This window comes from Sarcophilus harrisii, chromosome 6 (genome assembly GCF_902635505.1).
Source record: "Sarcophilus harrisii chromosome 6, mSarHar1.11, whole genome shotgun sequence".
NCBI lineage: Eukaryota > Metazoa > Chordata > Mammalia > Dasyuromorphia > Dasyuridae > Sarcophilus > Sarcophilus harrisii.
In genome coordinates this window covers 238,042,280-238,057,099 of record NC_045431.1, presented here as the reverse complement: position 1 = coordinate 238,057,099, position 14,820 = coordinate 238,042,280, and the positions used below count along the sequence as shown (strand labels likewise).

Below are 14,820 nucleotides of genomic sequence, written 5' to 3'. Positions count from 1 at the left end.
GGAGGAACCCCAACTTCCCATAAAGATTCAGTTCTGAGCCTCCTGCTTGAGGTGACTCCCCTGAACAGAAACTCCACAGCAGCCGGATGAGCTGCACAGCAGGCAAGCTCTAACAGCCCACCTGGAGGACATGGAGAGTCTCCATACTTCATTTCCCAATGGAGCTGTTTTCTTTTTTTTTTCTTTTTGTAGCTTTTTAATTTTTTTTTTTTTAAGATTTCCAATCTTCTTTCCCCTATTACACACAGAAACAACTTTAACATTCTTTGTTCCAGATTTTAAGTTCCAAATTCTCTCCCTTCTTCCCTTTGAGATGGGTTATGCATGTATAGTCAGGTACATTTCTTTCTGAAAATTCAAACCCATCCACCTCTTTGGGAGAAAAAAAGATTAAAGAGAAAAGCCCATCTAGATTGGGACTTTTTTTTTTTTTTCAAAACTTAGAGATCAGAGAGGCAGAGCTGCAAATCTAGCACAACTTCTCTCCCTTTAAGCAGGTAAAGTGTCATTATACCCATTTGAAGGATGGACAAATGAGACCCAGGAAGGACACATACATTATGTAAGGTGCTCTGCATTATTTTTTTACTTATTATTTATTATTATTATTTTATTTTATTATTTCAGCTGAGAAAATGCTTTCTTCCAATGTAGGGCTGGGCCTTCAATCTTAGAAACTCCTCTCCCCTTGGAGGCTGCCCCAGCTAGGGTCTCCCTGCCCCTGGGGCCAGAGCTTATTATAGAAATGCCTACTGATTAATGTCCATTCAAGAGGCACCCAAGTGATAGAGAGCTAGACCTGAACTCATGAAGAGCTGAGTTCAAATTTAGTGTCAGACCACTTGAGCGAGTAATCTAACAGCTGGGACTCAATATCATCATCTGTAAAATGGGGGTAAAGATCCCAAGGATCAAACCAGAGAAAGTTTACAACGGGCTTACAGGTCTTAAAGCACTAAATAAACACCATCTCCTGTTATTTTTCAGTTCCCACTTCATCGAACCCTCCCTCATAACAAAGAAAGGCTGAAGGGCACATCTGAACCCAGAGTCCTCCCCTCTCCATTCAGAGCAGGAAGTGGGGAGTCCTCACCTGGTTTTTGAGCCAAGGGAAGTTTTCAATTGAATTAAAATTCCTAAGTCCACAGCGGGAGAAATGGCTTCTTGGGAGGCTTGTGGCAGGTTTTTTTCCAGGAACTTTTCTGGGGTTGTTTTTACTACAAGCAGGTTTTTTCCCCCTTTCTCTCTCTCCCTCTTCTCCGTTAAAAACAAGCCTCCTGAGCCAGCCGGGCATGGAACCCGCCGCTTACTTTCTCAGCTTCCTCACTTCTCTGACATATTGAGGGCACCACATCTTCCTAGGCATCCCCCCCGACCCCATTCTCACCCCCTGCCCCATATCCAATCCAGTTGTTGCCGCTGGTGTTTCTCCCTGCACTTGACCCCCGGCAGGGCTCGGGCAAGCTTGCCTTGGCCAGGAGCGCAGGCCCTTGGAGGAGAGACGTGGTCTCGGAGTGCCCTCTGGTGGCCTGGTCGCGCGGTCCCAGCCCAGTCTCCGCCCCAGAACCCAGCAGGAAATCCCCAAGTCTGCCCCGGCCCAGGACACCAGCAGGAACCAGGAAGTCGGGGCCCTTCTTCAGAGGAAGGCCTGCTGTCGGACTCGGGGGGCCCGGCCTTCCCGAGTTTGCCTCCCCTGGCCCTCTCCATCTACGTGGCCCCTGCGGAGTTGGCATTGGTGGGTACCCGGCGGGTGAGTGGAGCTGTCTGCTGCCCGGGCTGAGGGGGGAGGGCTTCTGGGAAAGTCCAGACCAGTGGGGGGGAGGAGCCCCCCACCCAGCTGGGGCACCCAAGAGGCTCAGCCGGACCCCAAAGTGAGAGAGAGGGGCAAAGTCTGGGGGGAAAGCAATCGGCCAACCAGCACTGATCTCTGGGAAGGAAATCCCAGCCAGTCTGTGGCAGATCTGGCAAGAAATCCAAGCCAGGAGTCGAGGAGTGAGCGTCTTTAATTGAGGTAACCAGGCGAGTCTCTTAAAAGACGTCGGTGAAACTTTAGGATCCGTTAGGGATCGGGAAGGGAGCACAAGGAACTTTGGGGATTAACCCTTTCCTGTCATTCCAGCCTCTGATTCCCAGAATCGCCTCCCAAGACACCGATAGTGTGGGGAAGAAGAGAGAGGTTGCTAGAGCCAATGACAGGAGCTGGGGTAGGGAGGGGGTGGGACAGTCCCCTGCAAGAGGAAAGTAAAACGGGCTCAAACCCGCCCCCTTCAGTGCGTCCGGTCTCAGGGCTTGGACTCCGACGTGCCCAAAGGAAGCCTGCTGTGGGTAGTGTTCCGGGCAGCTTTTTGGGGGATTTGCTTCTCCAGGTCAGGTCACCCGCAGATGTTCCTTCTGTTGAAATCGCTTTCGAAATAGATTTTTTTTTTCTGCTGAGGCAGTTGGGGTTAAGTGACTGGCCCAGGGTCCCACAGCCAGGAAGTGTTAAGTGTCTGAGGTCAGATTTAAACTCAGGTCCTCCTGATTTCAGGACTAGGGCTCCATTCACTGCGCCCCCTAGCTGCCCCTCGGAATAGATCTTAATACAATTAAGTTTGTTTTGTGAGTAACCAGATGGAGTGTTGAGTTACTTAAACCTTATAGCTCTAACAAGAACATCAGATAGGAAATGTCCAGACCAGAGAATGTACATTTGTCCATACTTCCTCGCTGCTCCTCTTCTTATCTCAGTCAGATATTTGGATACTACCCAAAACAGGCTGAAGGAGGAATCTAAAAAATAATCTGCGAGCCCCCGAGTAGTAGGATGAGACTTTGCAGTTGTAAACTTGAGAGCTGCTAATAGGATTATATAGGCTAATACTAACAATGCCTTTTAAATTGGCCCAGACTCTACCATCATTTAACTTCTGGAGCTCGTTTCATTCTTCACCTCAGATTCAGGTTCCAGAGAGGGAAGAAACTCCAGTTTAACACCTATGTTTGCCTTGTGATGTGGGTTAGCAAATTGTCATGTTGATATATGTAAGAAATTCAAAACCAATGAACAATTCTTAAGTTTTATATTTATGATCCTCCAATCTTATTGCTAACTCTTCACCAAAACCAAAACTCTAGTTATTTACTTTTAGCTGAGAATGAGATTCTGCTAAGGATTAATAACAAACATTTTTTATAAGAAATAAGCTTTTATATAAAATATATAAATATAAACAAATTTAATATAAAAATGAATTAATTTGAAATGAATTGAATGGTAACAAAAGGTTCTGAGATGGGATGTGTAATTACACTGAGTAATCAATTTCAAAGCCATACATATCAATTAAGCTGTTTATAATAAAATATGCTTGCCCAAGTGGTAATTCTGACTAAATAATAAAGCCAAATAAAAGTAACTTTTCCTATTTAGGTAACACAAGCTATTTCATTAATTACTTTCCTCTAGGGGAATCATTTGCATCAGTCATTTTCTTCAAAATAAAATTAAAGATGTTTCTGATTTTGTCTTAATTAATAAAATACAGGGTGGTCCTGTAAACCCATCAACACCCAATTATTCTTATATTAAAGACCTTATTTTACACACATACACACATACACACATGCATATGTCACCAATAACGGAGACAAGGCCAAATACTCTTCTACTTAGTTGTTCAGAACACATACTAATTACCTCCCAACAAGGTAAATTTACCTACCATATGTACCCTATCAAACCAACATTCGCCAGAGAACATATGCTAATAGCACTACATCTCCTACCCCTCCTAATAGAAAGAACTGACATTTTAGGCTAAATGGCTCAAATCTTATACTTGCATCTTATGGTAACTCAGATGTGCTCCATACTGATCACTTGCCATAATTTTCCATAAAAGGACAATTAGGGACATAGGTGTAATAAGGAAATAATGTTTCCCTAATTTCATGTCAACTTCAGGCAAGAGCCATATAGAGAGCCAATTGCATTGATCCGGGCTTAATGGTAGAATTCATTCATTCATTCACAAGGAAATGTCATACGGGGAAATCGAATCAGGAAAATCTTACTTCAACCATGCTGAGACTTGAATTCTAATGGTTCCCATGAGAACTCTGCCTGTACTTCATGGATGTCAATCTCAGAGGCTTCTCGGCATCATTAGCCTAATAGTATAATCGGATGCTGGGGGGTAGGGAGAGAGAGAAGAGAGAGGCCTGGTCCAAGGTCCAATTTCCCCTGGCAGATATCTTCTAGAGCTTTCACAGGAGTTAATTAAATAATTCTCAATCTGAACAACACAAAGAAACATTTAAGATCCTATATGAGTCACAGATCACAATAATCAATATATTTATCATATCCAATATTTACATAAATATGAGATTTATAATATGAACTCCCAACAAATCATCCTGAAAGGCAGGTGGACTTGACTAACCAGATGCTTACCTAACCTTAGCAGTAGGAAATTAAAGTCAAAGCAGAAAGTCATTCTTAGGACAGTATGGTCCAATAGTTAAAGACTGACACTCTTTTTTTAACTGGAATAAAAATATTTTTCTTTGTAATTCCTAGCTCTTTTTTTTTTGTTTTGTTTTGTTTTTGGTTTTTTTTTATTTTTTTTTTTTGTAATTCCTAGCTCTTAACTAAAATCAAATCACTAGACTTTACTGAGTATGTGGCTAGATCTTAAAATCTTAAAATCAGTTAAAATACTCACAAAAGCAAACACTCAATGCTATTGTAAACTCTTAAGAGGTCTAAGAAAATTTTAGGACTATACCTTTCACAGAGATATTTTATTTTATTGGGTACTTTATTTTTTATATTAGCTTTTTATTTTTCCAAATACATGCAAAGACAGTTTTTAGCATTAACCTTTGTAAAATCTTGTATTCCAAATTTTACTCCCTCCCTTCTCCCCCTGAACTCCTCCCCTAGACAAGCAAGCTATCCAATAAAGGTTAAACATGTGCAATTTTTCTAAATATATTTCACATTGAACAAGAAAAATCAGATCAAAAAGGAAAAAAGAAAATACAAGAAAGAAAAAACAAGCAAACAAACAACAGGAGGAATACTATGTTTTGATCCACATTCAGTCTCTATAGTCTCCTCTTTGGATGCAGATGGCTCTTTCCACATGTCTGTTGGAATTGCCTTTAATCAGCCCATTGTTGAAAAGAGCTAAGTCCTTCACAGTTGATCATCAAATAAATAATCCTATTGTTATTGTGTACAATGTTCTCTTGGTTCTGCTCATTTCATTTAGCATTAGTTCATGTTAGTCTCTCCAGGCTTTTCTGAAATCCACTGTTCATTATTTCTTATAAAACAATAATAATTTATTATATTCATATATCATAATTTATTCAGCCATTCCCCAACTGATGGGCAGCCACTCGATTTCCAGTTCCTTTCCACTATAAAAAGTGCTGCTCAAACATGGTTTCCTTTTTTGTGATCTCCTTGGGGTACAGACCCAGCAGAGACATTTCTGGATTAAAGGATATGCACAGTTTTATAGCCAATAGGGGATATTTTAAAGGTTTTTTTGCTAGGCCGACTTCACAAAAAACATTATTACTATTTTCTATATTTCTAAAAAGATTTTTATAACATTTAAATCAGTCTTTAAACAATTAAATCCATAAGACAAAATAATTAAAGAGTTCACTTTTCTAACAATATTTCTAATATTGTTTTATTGATAATATTGAACTAGCAAATTAATCTTCGTCATTAACTTTATATATATATTATAAATCATATAATTGGAGTAATGACTTAAAACCACATAGCTAACAAGTTTTCTGATATAGTATAATGAATAATAATAAATTTCACTTAAAATGAAATTAGAATAAATTCAATTATACCTGGATCTGTTTCTCAAATGATATCAGATAGAGCCTTAATTTATGATTGCAATTATTTAGTATATTTTATATAAGGGCTATTTATTCCAAGAATTTATATTATAAGATTTATTGTTTCTAACAAATCTATTGCAAAAGATTTCAAAAGTAACAGTATTAAGAGATTTTAATTATCACTCTTAAGAATATTTTGATCATAAACTTTTTTCTAACCCACCATAACTCTGTCTATCGAATTATAAAACAAGCTACAAAACCTTCATTCTTTACTTACACAAAAGTCATACTTGTAGGGCAGCTAGGGGACGCAGTGGATAGAGCACTAGCCCTGAAGTCAGGAGGATCCGCATTCAGATCTGATCTCAGACACTTAACCCTTCCTACCTACATGATCCTGGGCCAGTCAGTTAACCCCAATTGCCTCAGGGGAAAAAAAGTCATACTTGTTCAATATATGTAAACTCTCTCTCCATATACTTAAACCATCTGAAACTAGTACCCAGAACAACTGTAAAGGGGCAGGAGGAGCTTAAAACTGTTGCCTACCTGCTCTCTTCAAAATGTGTCCCCCATTTATCCCCCCAAACTTCAAAACTACCTTTCATATTTCCCCTCCAGCCTTTATTTCTCCTTCCAAATCTTCCAAACCCGTCACTCAGACTATCCAACTTTTCTAAGTTATAGAATTCATTTCAACCCAGAGGATGCTTTTCATCAATTTATCTATCACAATTACACTGGTGCTTGGTTAGGTATTGTTCAAGTGTTTTCTAGGAGATTAAAAGCTTCAAATCTTTCATTCCCCCAAAAGGAGATAGAAGTAATCAATAATTTCCTTAAGGAGAAAAAGAAAAACAATAATGAAACAACATATCAAAACCTATGGGATACAGCAAAAGCACTGATCAGAGGGAAATCTTTATCTCTAAATACAACAATAAAATAGAGAAAGAGCAAACCACTTAATTGGATATGTAACTAGAAAAAAAACTAGAAAAAGAACTAAAAATCGTCAATTAAACAGTAAATCAAAAATCCAAAAAATTAGTAAAATTAAGTGCAAAGAAGCCCCATTAATGCATTTCATTAATGTATATGACTATAAAAACCCATAATAAAATTCTAGCTAAAAATTACAACAATATATCACAAAGGTGGGATTTATACCAGGAATGAAGGGATGATTTGATATACAGATTAACATAATTGATTTTATATATATATATATATATATATATATATATATATATGTTTACTGGGAAGGTTTCTTGCTTATCCCATGCTTGCTGATGGTTTTAGAAAAATGCTTTTTATCATTTTAAGGAAAGATCTATTTATACTTATACTTTCAAGTGTTTTTAATGGAAATGAATACCATATATTATCAAAAAGAAATTCTGTATCTATTGATATAATCATAGGATTTTTTAAAAACTGGCTAAGGAATAGAAAAGTACAACAATGGAATAGAATAGACATGCAATTTACAGTAGCAAATAAATATAGTAACCTCATATTTGACAAGTATAAAGATTTGGGGATGAGAATTCATTATTTGGTCAAAAAAATTGTTGGGGAAATTGCAAAGTAGTGAAAGTCAAATTGCAAAAAAGTGAAAGACATAAAGCCAGCATAAACCAATGTCCTGTACCATTTACCAAATAGATACATGACTTAGATATAAAAAGTGATATTAAAATGAAAATTTGAAGGACATGGAACATGTTACTTATCAGACTTATGGATAGGTGACTAATTTATGAATAAACAAGAGCTAAAGAGCAGAGTAAGGTGTAAAATGGATAATTTTAATTATATTAAATTAAGAAGTTTTTGTACAAATAAAATAAATGTAGCCAGGATTAGAAGGAAAGCATAAATAATAATTTAGACCATTTTTTACATGACTATATATATATATATATATATATATATTTTGATTTCTTCATTGGAAAACTGCCTGTTCATATCCAGTTGGGGAATGACTTCTTATAGATTTTGCAGCATTCTTTATATATTTGAGATATGAGATCTTTCTCTGAGAAATCATCCAAAAAATGTTTTCCCCAATTTTCTGCTTTGCTTCTGATCCTGTGGCTTCTGGGCCACATTCACGTGGTCCCATGTACAGTTAGAGGGCGTAATCTGGAGAAAAATCTAGAGAAAGAGAAATCAGAGAGGTAAATGGAGAAGGGGGGAGGGGACATGTCTCAAAAGTCTAGAGACAAGAGGTGATCAAGGAAGAGAGAGTGATCCCTGGTGACAGAGGCCTCAGGGAGGTCCAGGAGAGGAAAGCTGGAGAAAGGGGACTGGGATTTGAGAACTGAGAGATCATTAGTAACTGCTCTGATAGGGACAGTAGAGAGGGTGGGATTATAATGTGGCAGGTCTTCAGGATCTAAAGGGCTGGGGAAAAAAGGCTTTGCTTTGTTGTCTCTGGAGGACAGGAACAAGAGGTATGAGGCTAGTTGAGGCTGGCAACCAGGAAAGCTCCCGAATCATCAGAGCATCCCCAAAGGGCAGCAGATCGGCCCCCGCTGGCCGAAGGGCTTCGAGCAGAGCCACTGGTTGCCAGTGCTGTTGAGGGGATGCTTGTTGAGGTCCGTCTCAGACTGGAGGCCCCTTCTAGCTCTGACTTCTGGGAACCTTTCTTTCAGCTGCTGGCTCACCCCTTTACCGAAGGGCCATGGAGAAAGCGGACTCGTTCCTCCTTGTGCTCCAGCACATCTCCTCCAACCTGTCCAGGAAGGAACTGGAAGACATGAAGTTCCTTTGCAAAATGAAAATTGGGAAGAGGAAGCTAAATGAGATCGAATATGGGACCGAACTCTTCTCGTGCCTGATGCAGCAGAATTTACTCTCCATGAGCAACACAGATTTCCTGGTCTCGATGCTCCAGAGCCTGAAGAGGGACGATCTGATTCAGGAGTTGGCCAATTTTGTGGACAACAAGCCTGGGCCTGGGCAGCGGCTGGATCCACAGGTGGAAGGTAGGGCATCTGCCTGCGGCTTTGGGGTTGGCCTTGTGACATTTGGGGGACAGAATGGGGAGGGGCAGCACCAGCCTCCTGTCTTAGGACGCAGGGCAGCATCTTGCGGCGGAAAAACCTCTGGATTTGGAAGCAAACTCAGAGACTTGGAGCAAGTAAGTCCTTTCCTTCCTGGGTCCTCTCCTCTCAATGAGAACTTTGGGCAGCTGAATTTGTAGATTTCTACCAGTGCTGAGATTCTATGATTTGGGGTATCTTAAACCCTTGTCCGGTTCCTGGATCCCCAGAGAAATAGCCCCCTCCCGTCCCTGCAGATGTACCCATCACCGTGTATGGCTGAGAAGCCTTCATGGCCAGGCCTGAGATGCAGTATCACAACCCTTCTCTCTCCCCATAGCCAGGAGAGGAAAATCCCTGAAATACCCAGACTAGATAGCACCTGGGCCAGAGACACATACCTGAGCATTATTTGGAGTCACAGAAATGGTGACTGCCTAAGAAGCCAAAGACCCAGAGCTGGTTGTGTCAGAGAAGGGACAACTGGAAGAAACCTTTGGAATATTAATCATTAATTTTTCTTATTTATTAATTCTTTGGGTAGAGTTAATAAGACCTTGGGTAGGTTAATAAGACCTATTTGGCGGACCAAATGTGGGCCAGAGAGAGAGAATGAGGAGTCAAGAACAGTGAGAGTGATGGAAGTAATGGGGATGGAATGAGGGCGGGAGAGAGAGAAAGAAGGAGGTTGGAAGAGAAGCAAGAAAGGAAGGGAGGAGAGAAGGAGAAAATGAGGGGGAAAGGAAGGGAAGGGGGGGAGGGATTCTAAGGTGTTAAAGCCTTGGGGATGTCCAGTGATATTTAGAGAAATCTCGGTGGCCCAGTGGACCCGTCCCTTTCTTCAAACATCACCCTATGGACCTAACTCTTATCTTGCAGCCCAATTGGAGGTCGCCTTCGAGATTCTCTGTGACCACGTGGGTCGGGACTGGAAAAGGCTGGTGCGTAAGCTTGGCGTTTCCCAGGTGCTCATCGATAGGATGGTTTATGCACATCCTCATGACCTGCGCGAACAATTCTACCAGTCACTATTACTCTGGAAAAACTCAAATGATACAGAAGCCAATGTGTCCACCATCGAAAAGGCACTTCGGGACTGTTACCTGAACCTAACAGCAGACATCTTAGCGGAAAGACTGGAGAAGCTGGAGCTGTGAAAAAGCCCCCAGCGGTGATGGCTGGGAGCTGGACAGTCAGGCTCCTCATAAAGCAGTTTGGGGAGCTAAGTGCCTTCACTGAGATTCATCTGTAAAATGAGAAAGTTGGTCCTCTGAGAGTGGTCCAGACCAGATCCCCGGCAGGCTGGGCTTGCCATGCTGCTCTTCCCATTTTCTCACCATCTGCCTTGTGATCGTCCTCTAGCCCTGGGAAATCTGAATAAATCCACACTTATCATTCCCCAAAAGCCCATGTCAACCAGTAGCCTTATTCGCCTCCCCAGATACCCCCCAGATAAGACTGTATATTTCAAGAGGGAAGGATAGAAGGTCCCTTTTTAAAAAATCTTTATTCTCACTTGTGAAAACCTGAAGCAATTTGATGAATATTGCCCTTAGGCAGATTAATCAGGGCCCCAGTGGGCCTCTGGGTAAGAACAGAAGAACAGTTTTGGAGTCTTGACTGAGAGCTACTGTGTCCCCTTTTGTGGACCCCTTTTAGCCTACTCATCCTAGAGCCTTCCTGTCCTTCTCCACTGAGAGCATGGGAATCTATTTTTATTAAATAGATCTCTGGGAATCTTTAAGGACCCAGAGATCCATTGCTCCCAATATCAGAGTAACCGGAATTCTTGCAAATGGGTTTAACCTTATTCTTTTGTGTGTGTGTATGTGCTTTATTTAATATTTTTATTTTTCCCATTTATATATAAACCATTTTTTACATTTGTTTTTAAAACTTTGAGTTGCAGGTTCCCTCCTTCCCCCTTCCCCAGTTGAGAAGACACACGTGAAGTTACAGGCTGGGATTTTCTCTGGGAACCAACAGATTGATCTGCTGCGTTCCAGGCACGGGGGACGAGCCGGTGAAAAGTGAATTCCCAGTAGGGACCCCTTCCGACGTGGGTTGGGTGCCAAGGCCCCTGCCGGCTCTCAAATTCTGTGTTAATAGAAACGAGCCCACTTTTCCTTCATGTGTACACTAACGAATTTTTGAACACGAGATCTAGAGGGAGCTCAGAGACCATAGTCATCACATCTTACATGTGAGATAATGGAGGCCCTTACCTCTCTTAAATGATTCACCTAAAGCCACCAGCTAATTAGTGGCAGAATGACTACAACACCAGACTTCTGACTGGTGCCCTTCCTTTCCATTAAGTTGTCTTTAACCTCAGAGACTCTTTCCTAGAAAATAGATAATGCTCCCATGAAGATAGAGTTCTCCAGAGGCCCACATATGCACATGTTATTTAGGTCCTAACTATGCACTTCCTAGTCCTCAGTTTGTCATCAGCTCAAGAGACTGTTTTCACCAAATGACCCCAACATTTACTAGGTTGGATTGAAAACTTCTGAATAAAGGAGATATTTTTTAAAAAAATTTTTTAAGTTGGTGATTTGAAAAATTTTGCATTAAAACTATACAGATCATAATTTCATCTTTTCTTGATGGTTCAGTAAATAGTTAAGGGTCTTATCTGGCCCGTGTTCCTTGTTATGAATATGTTATTGTTCAGTGGGTATATGGATATTCTGAATAATAGATTTCTATAATTGATAGAAACTTCAAAAGACTAGCTCATTTCACTGTTTTTTTATGTATTTTTAATTTCTGCAGAAAAATATTTTAAATGTAAATTTAATTGTACCAAATTCTGGGCACAGTGATGGAATGACTGTAATTCTTATTGATTGCTCAATATTGACAAGATATTATTTACATCTAAAAAACTCACACTACAAGACTAAGTGCTCTGAATTCATGAACCGTCTGAAGAATATTTTTTAAATGGTAGGGCTTTGTAACTTTCAAATACACAAAGTAATTCAAGAGTGTTGGGCATTTTTTTAAATAAATAAACTATAATTAATTCAAGAGTATTGGGGTCTTAAATAAAATATATCTAATTAACATACTAATTGTTTATATTTAATATAATACTCAAAACTAGTTTACAGTAGAAAGTGGTTTAAGCATTCCCTCTATAATTGTGTTTACAATATCAGTTTATTTTTAAAATGTCTATTTCAAAAAACAAAAACAAACATGCAATGTTATCCCACAATGTAAAATCAGAGAATTTTAGAGTTGGAAGAGACTTTAAAGATTTAATCCAACTTCCCAAATAGAAGGATGCTTTCAACAACATCCCTAAAAAGGTAGACCTTCGGTCACTTCTTGATACTTTAAGTGATGGAAAAAATAAGGGGATCAAATCCATTTTTGAAAACCTTTTATTGCTGGAAATTATTTTTTTAATTAAATGAAAATCTGTCTCTATCCAAAATAAATAAATTAATTAAAATGCCTTTTTCCCCCACCAAAAATCAATTTGGTCCAAATTCTTATTTTAATACAGGTATTTTAAAAATTATAAGAAGGATTCAAATTACTGAGATTGTAGAATACACCAAAGTCATAAAGAGAGTAGAGTGAACGGTGTTTTTGCTCAAATTGCCAAAATTTAGAGGACTTCAATGACATACTTTCAGCTAAGGTAAAAATAAGATAACAGTAAGAATAATCAGTTGAAATAAAAAAGTACCAAATGATCTTGCTCCTTCCAGCAGCCTGTTCTCCCACATGGACCAACTCTGTACTATTCTTTCCCTCTCGTGACTTCCCAAGCTCCGGCCTCACGGCGTCTTGAGGTCAGAGAGAGATTTTTTAATCACTGCACTTTCCTAGGTTTGAGAAAAGAGCTGAAAACCCAAAGCAGAGACCAATTTGACTATGACAGAAAATAGGGCAGACAATATAAATATATGATACCTAACACAGTGGCATGGCACTTCTTCCCAGATGATATCAACAACTCTCCATCATGTAAGATGTGAGTTACCCCTTGCCATTGAGCCAGTGTTCTTCATCTGGGGTCTGTGAGCTTAAAAAAAATTGTTTCATAACTTTATTTCATATTATTTATTTCCTTAATAATTCTGTGTTAATTTAAATGCTTATGAATTTTAAAATTGAGAATGGGCCGTTCACCAGGCTATCCAAGGGGTTCATGACCTCCCAAAAAAGTTTAGAATCCCTCTCATACAGGGACATGTAAATTCCCTGAGTCATATACATTCTCTTCAGGAAATCTCCCGTCTTGGTTGGGTGGGAAGTTATAGAGGAGCCACGTGAACATGGGAGGATCTTTTCTTATTTTATTTGCTATGCTATTACATTGATTTGGGGGGAGTGAGGTCTTAAATTAATGTATCCTCTAATTGACTTGTGAAAGTAAATATATTGGGAGTTCATGAACTCTGGTTTTGAATAGATAACAATCTATAGAGTTCTTAGAAATAATTTTATACAGAAAAGTAATTTTCTGAGGGCTACTTGTGAGGATCTCACCCCAAATGCTAGGTTCATTTGCCAGTTACTCATCCATTTGCCATTATCTCTACTTCTTTGAAAATCTTAAGTTTCTTTGAAATTTATCTCTATTTCTTTGAAAATTTTTAAAACACATTTGCAACCACAGAGACATGCCCATCAGCGAGGTGTCCCAAAAACTGCACTAAGATTTTTGGGAAACCCTGCCTTTATTAGAATATTGATTCAACAACCAAAGCAAAAACAAACAGCCCAGCCGTCAAAGAACTTACCTATTACTGGGGGAAAAAAACAACCTGCACTTGATTTCCAGTTTCTTCCCACTACAAAAAGGGCTGCTGCAACATTTTTGCACATGTAGGTCCTTTCCCCATTTTTACAATCTCTTTGGGATGCAGGCCCAGTAGAGACACTGCTGGATGAAAAGCAATGCAGTTTGATGGTCCTTTGGGCATAGTTCCAAATTGCTCCCCAGAATGGTTAGGCTAATTCACAACTCCACCAACAATGTAGTAGTGTCCCAGTTTTCCTACATCCCCTCCACCATTTATCATTATCTTTCCCTGTCACCTTAGCCAATCTGAGCGATGGGAGGTGGTATCTCAGAGTTGACTTAATTTGCATTTCTCTGATCAATAGTGATTTAGAGCACCTTTTCATATGACTAGAGATGGCTTTAATTTCATCTGAAAATTGATCATTTGTCAACTGGAAAATGGCTTGTATTCTTATAAATTTGAGTCAATTCTCTCTCTCTCTTGCTCTCTCTCTCTCTCTCTGTCTCTCTGTCTCTGTCTCTCTCTCTCTCTCTCTCTCTTTCTTCAGGGCTGGTACTCTATCCACTGTGCCACTAGCTTCCCCAACTCTCTATATATTTTAGAATTGAGGCCTTCATGAGAACCCTTGGATGTAGAAATTCACTGGAAGCTCTTTTTGTAGTGGCAAAGAGTTGGGAACTGAGTGGCTGCCCATCCATTGGAGAATGGCCGAATAAGTTATGGGATATGAAAGTTATGGAATATTATTGTTGGGTAAGAAATGAGCAGCAGGAGGATTTCAGAAAGGCCTGGAGAGACTTACAGGAACTGATGCTGAGGGAAATGAGCAGGACCAGGAGATCCTTATATATTTCAACAACGATACTATATGATGATCAGCTGTGATGGATGTGGCTCTTTTCAATGATAAATGATTCAGGGCAATTCCAAAAGACTTGTGATGGAGAGAGCCGTCTGTACCCAGAGAGAGACTGTGGGGACTGAATGTGGATCCCAACATGGTACGTTCATCTTTTGTTGGTGTTTCTTGCTTATTCGTTTTTCCTTTTTGATCTGATTTTTCTTGTGCAGCCCGATAAATGGGGAAATATATAGAGAAGAACGGCTCATGTTTAACCTATATTGGATTACTTGCT

General features: G+C 39.6%; 1 protein-coding gene across 2 annotated transcripts; it reads left to right on the top strand.

The window, feature by feature from the left end:
• Positions 1–1,575: 1,575 nt before the first annotated feature.
• FADD (Fas associated via death domain) lies at positions 1,576–11,995 on the top strand. 2 transcript variants are annotated; one of them, XM_023506755.2, is made up of 3 exons: positions 1,576–1,750; positions 8,523–8,855; positions 9,792–11,995. In XM_023506755.2, exons 2-3 carry the CDS (start codon positions 8,552–8,554, stop codon positions 10,067–10,069), a joined length of 582 nt encoding a protein of 193 aa, XP_023362523.1. In that variant the 5' UTR covers positions 1,576–1,750; positions 8,523–8,551; the 3' UTR covers positions 10,070–11,995. The 2 variants fall into 2 exon arrangements, with proteins under 2 accessions (XP_023362523.1, XP_023362522.1); XM_023506754.2 differs by having other exon boundaries at positions 1,577–1,735; positions 9,792–11,994.
• Positions 11,996–14,820: the final 2,825 nt, after the last annotated feature.

Bases quoted from the DNA above. Each gene is read 5' to 3' on its own strand.
- FADD (XM_023506755.2), top strand. From the start codon at position 8,552: ATGGAGAAAGCGGACTCGTTCCTCCTTGTGCTCCAGCACATCTCCTCC. The intron at 8,856-9,791 runs GTAGGGCATCTG...CTTATCTTGCAG, and splicing joins GCTGGATCCACAGGTGGAAG to CCCAATTGGAGGTCGCCTTC.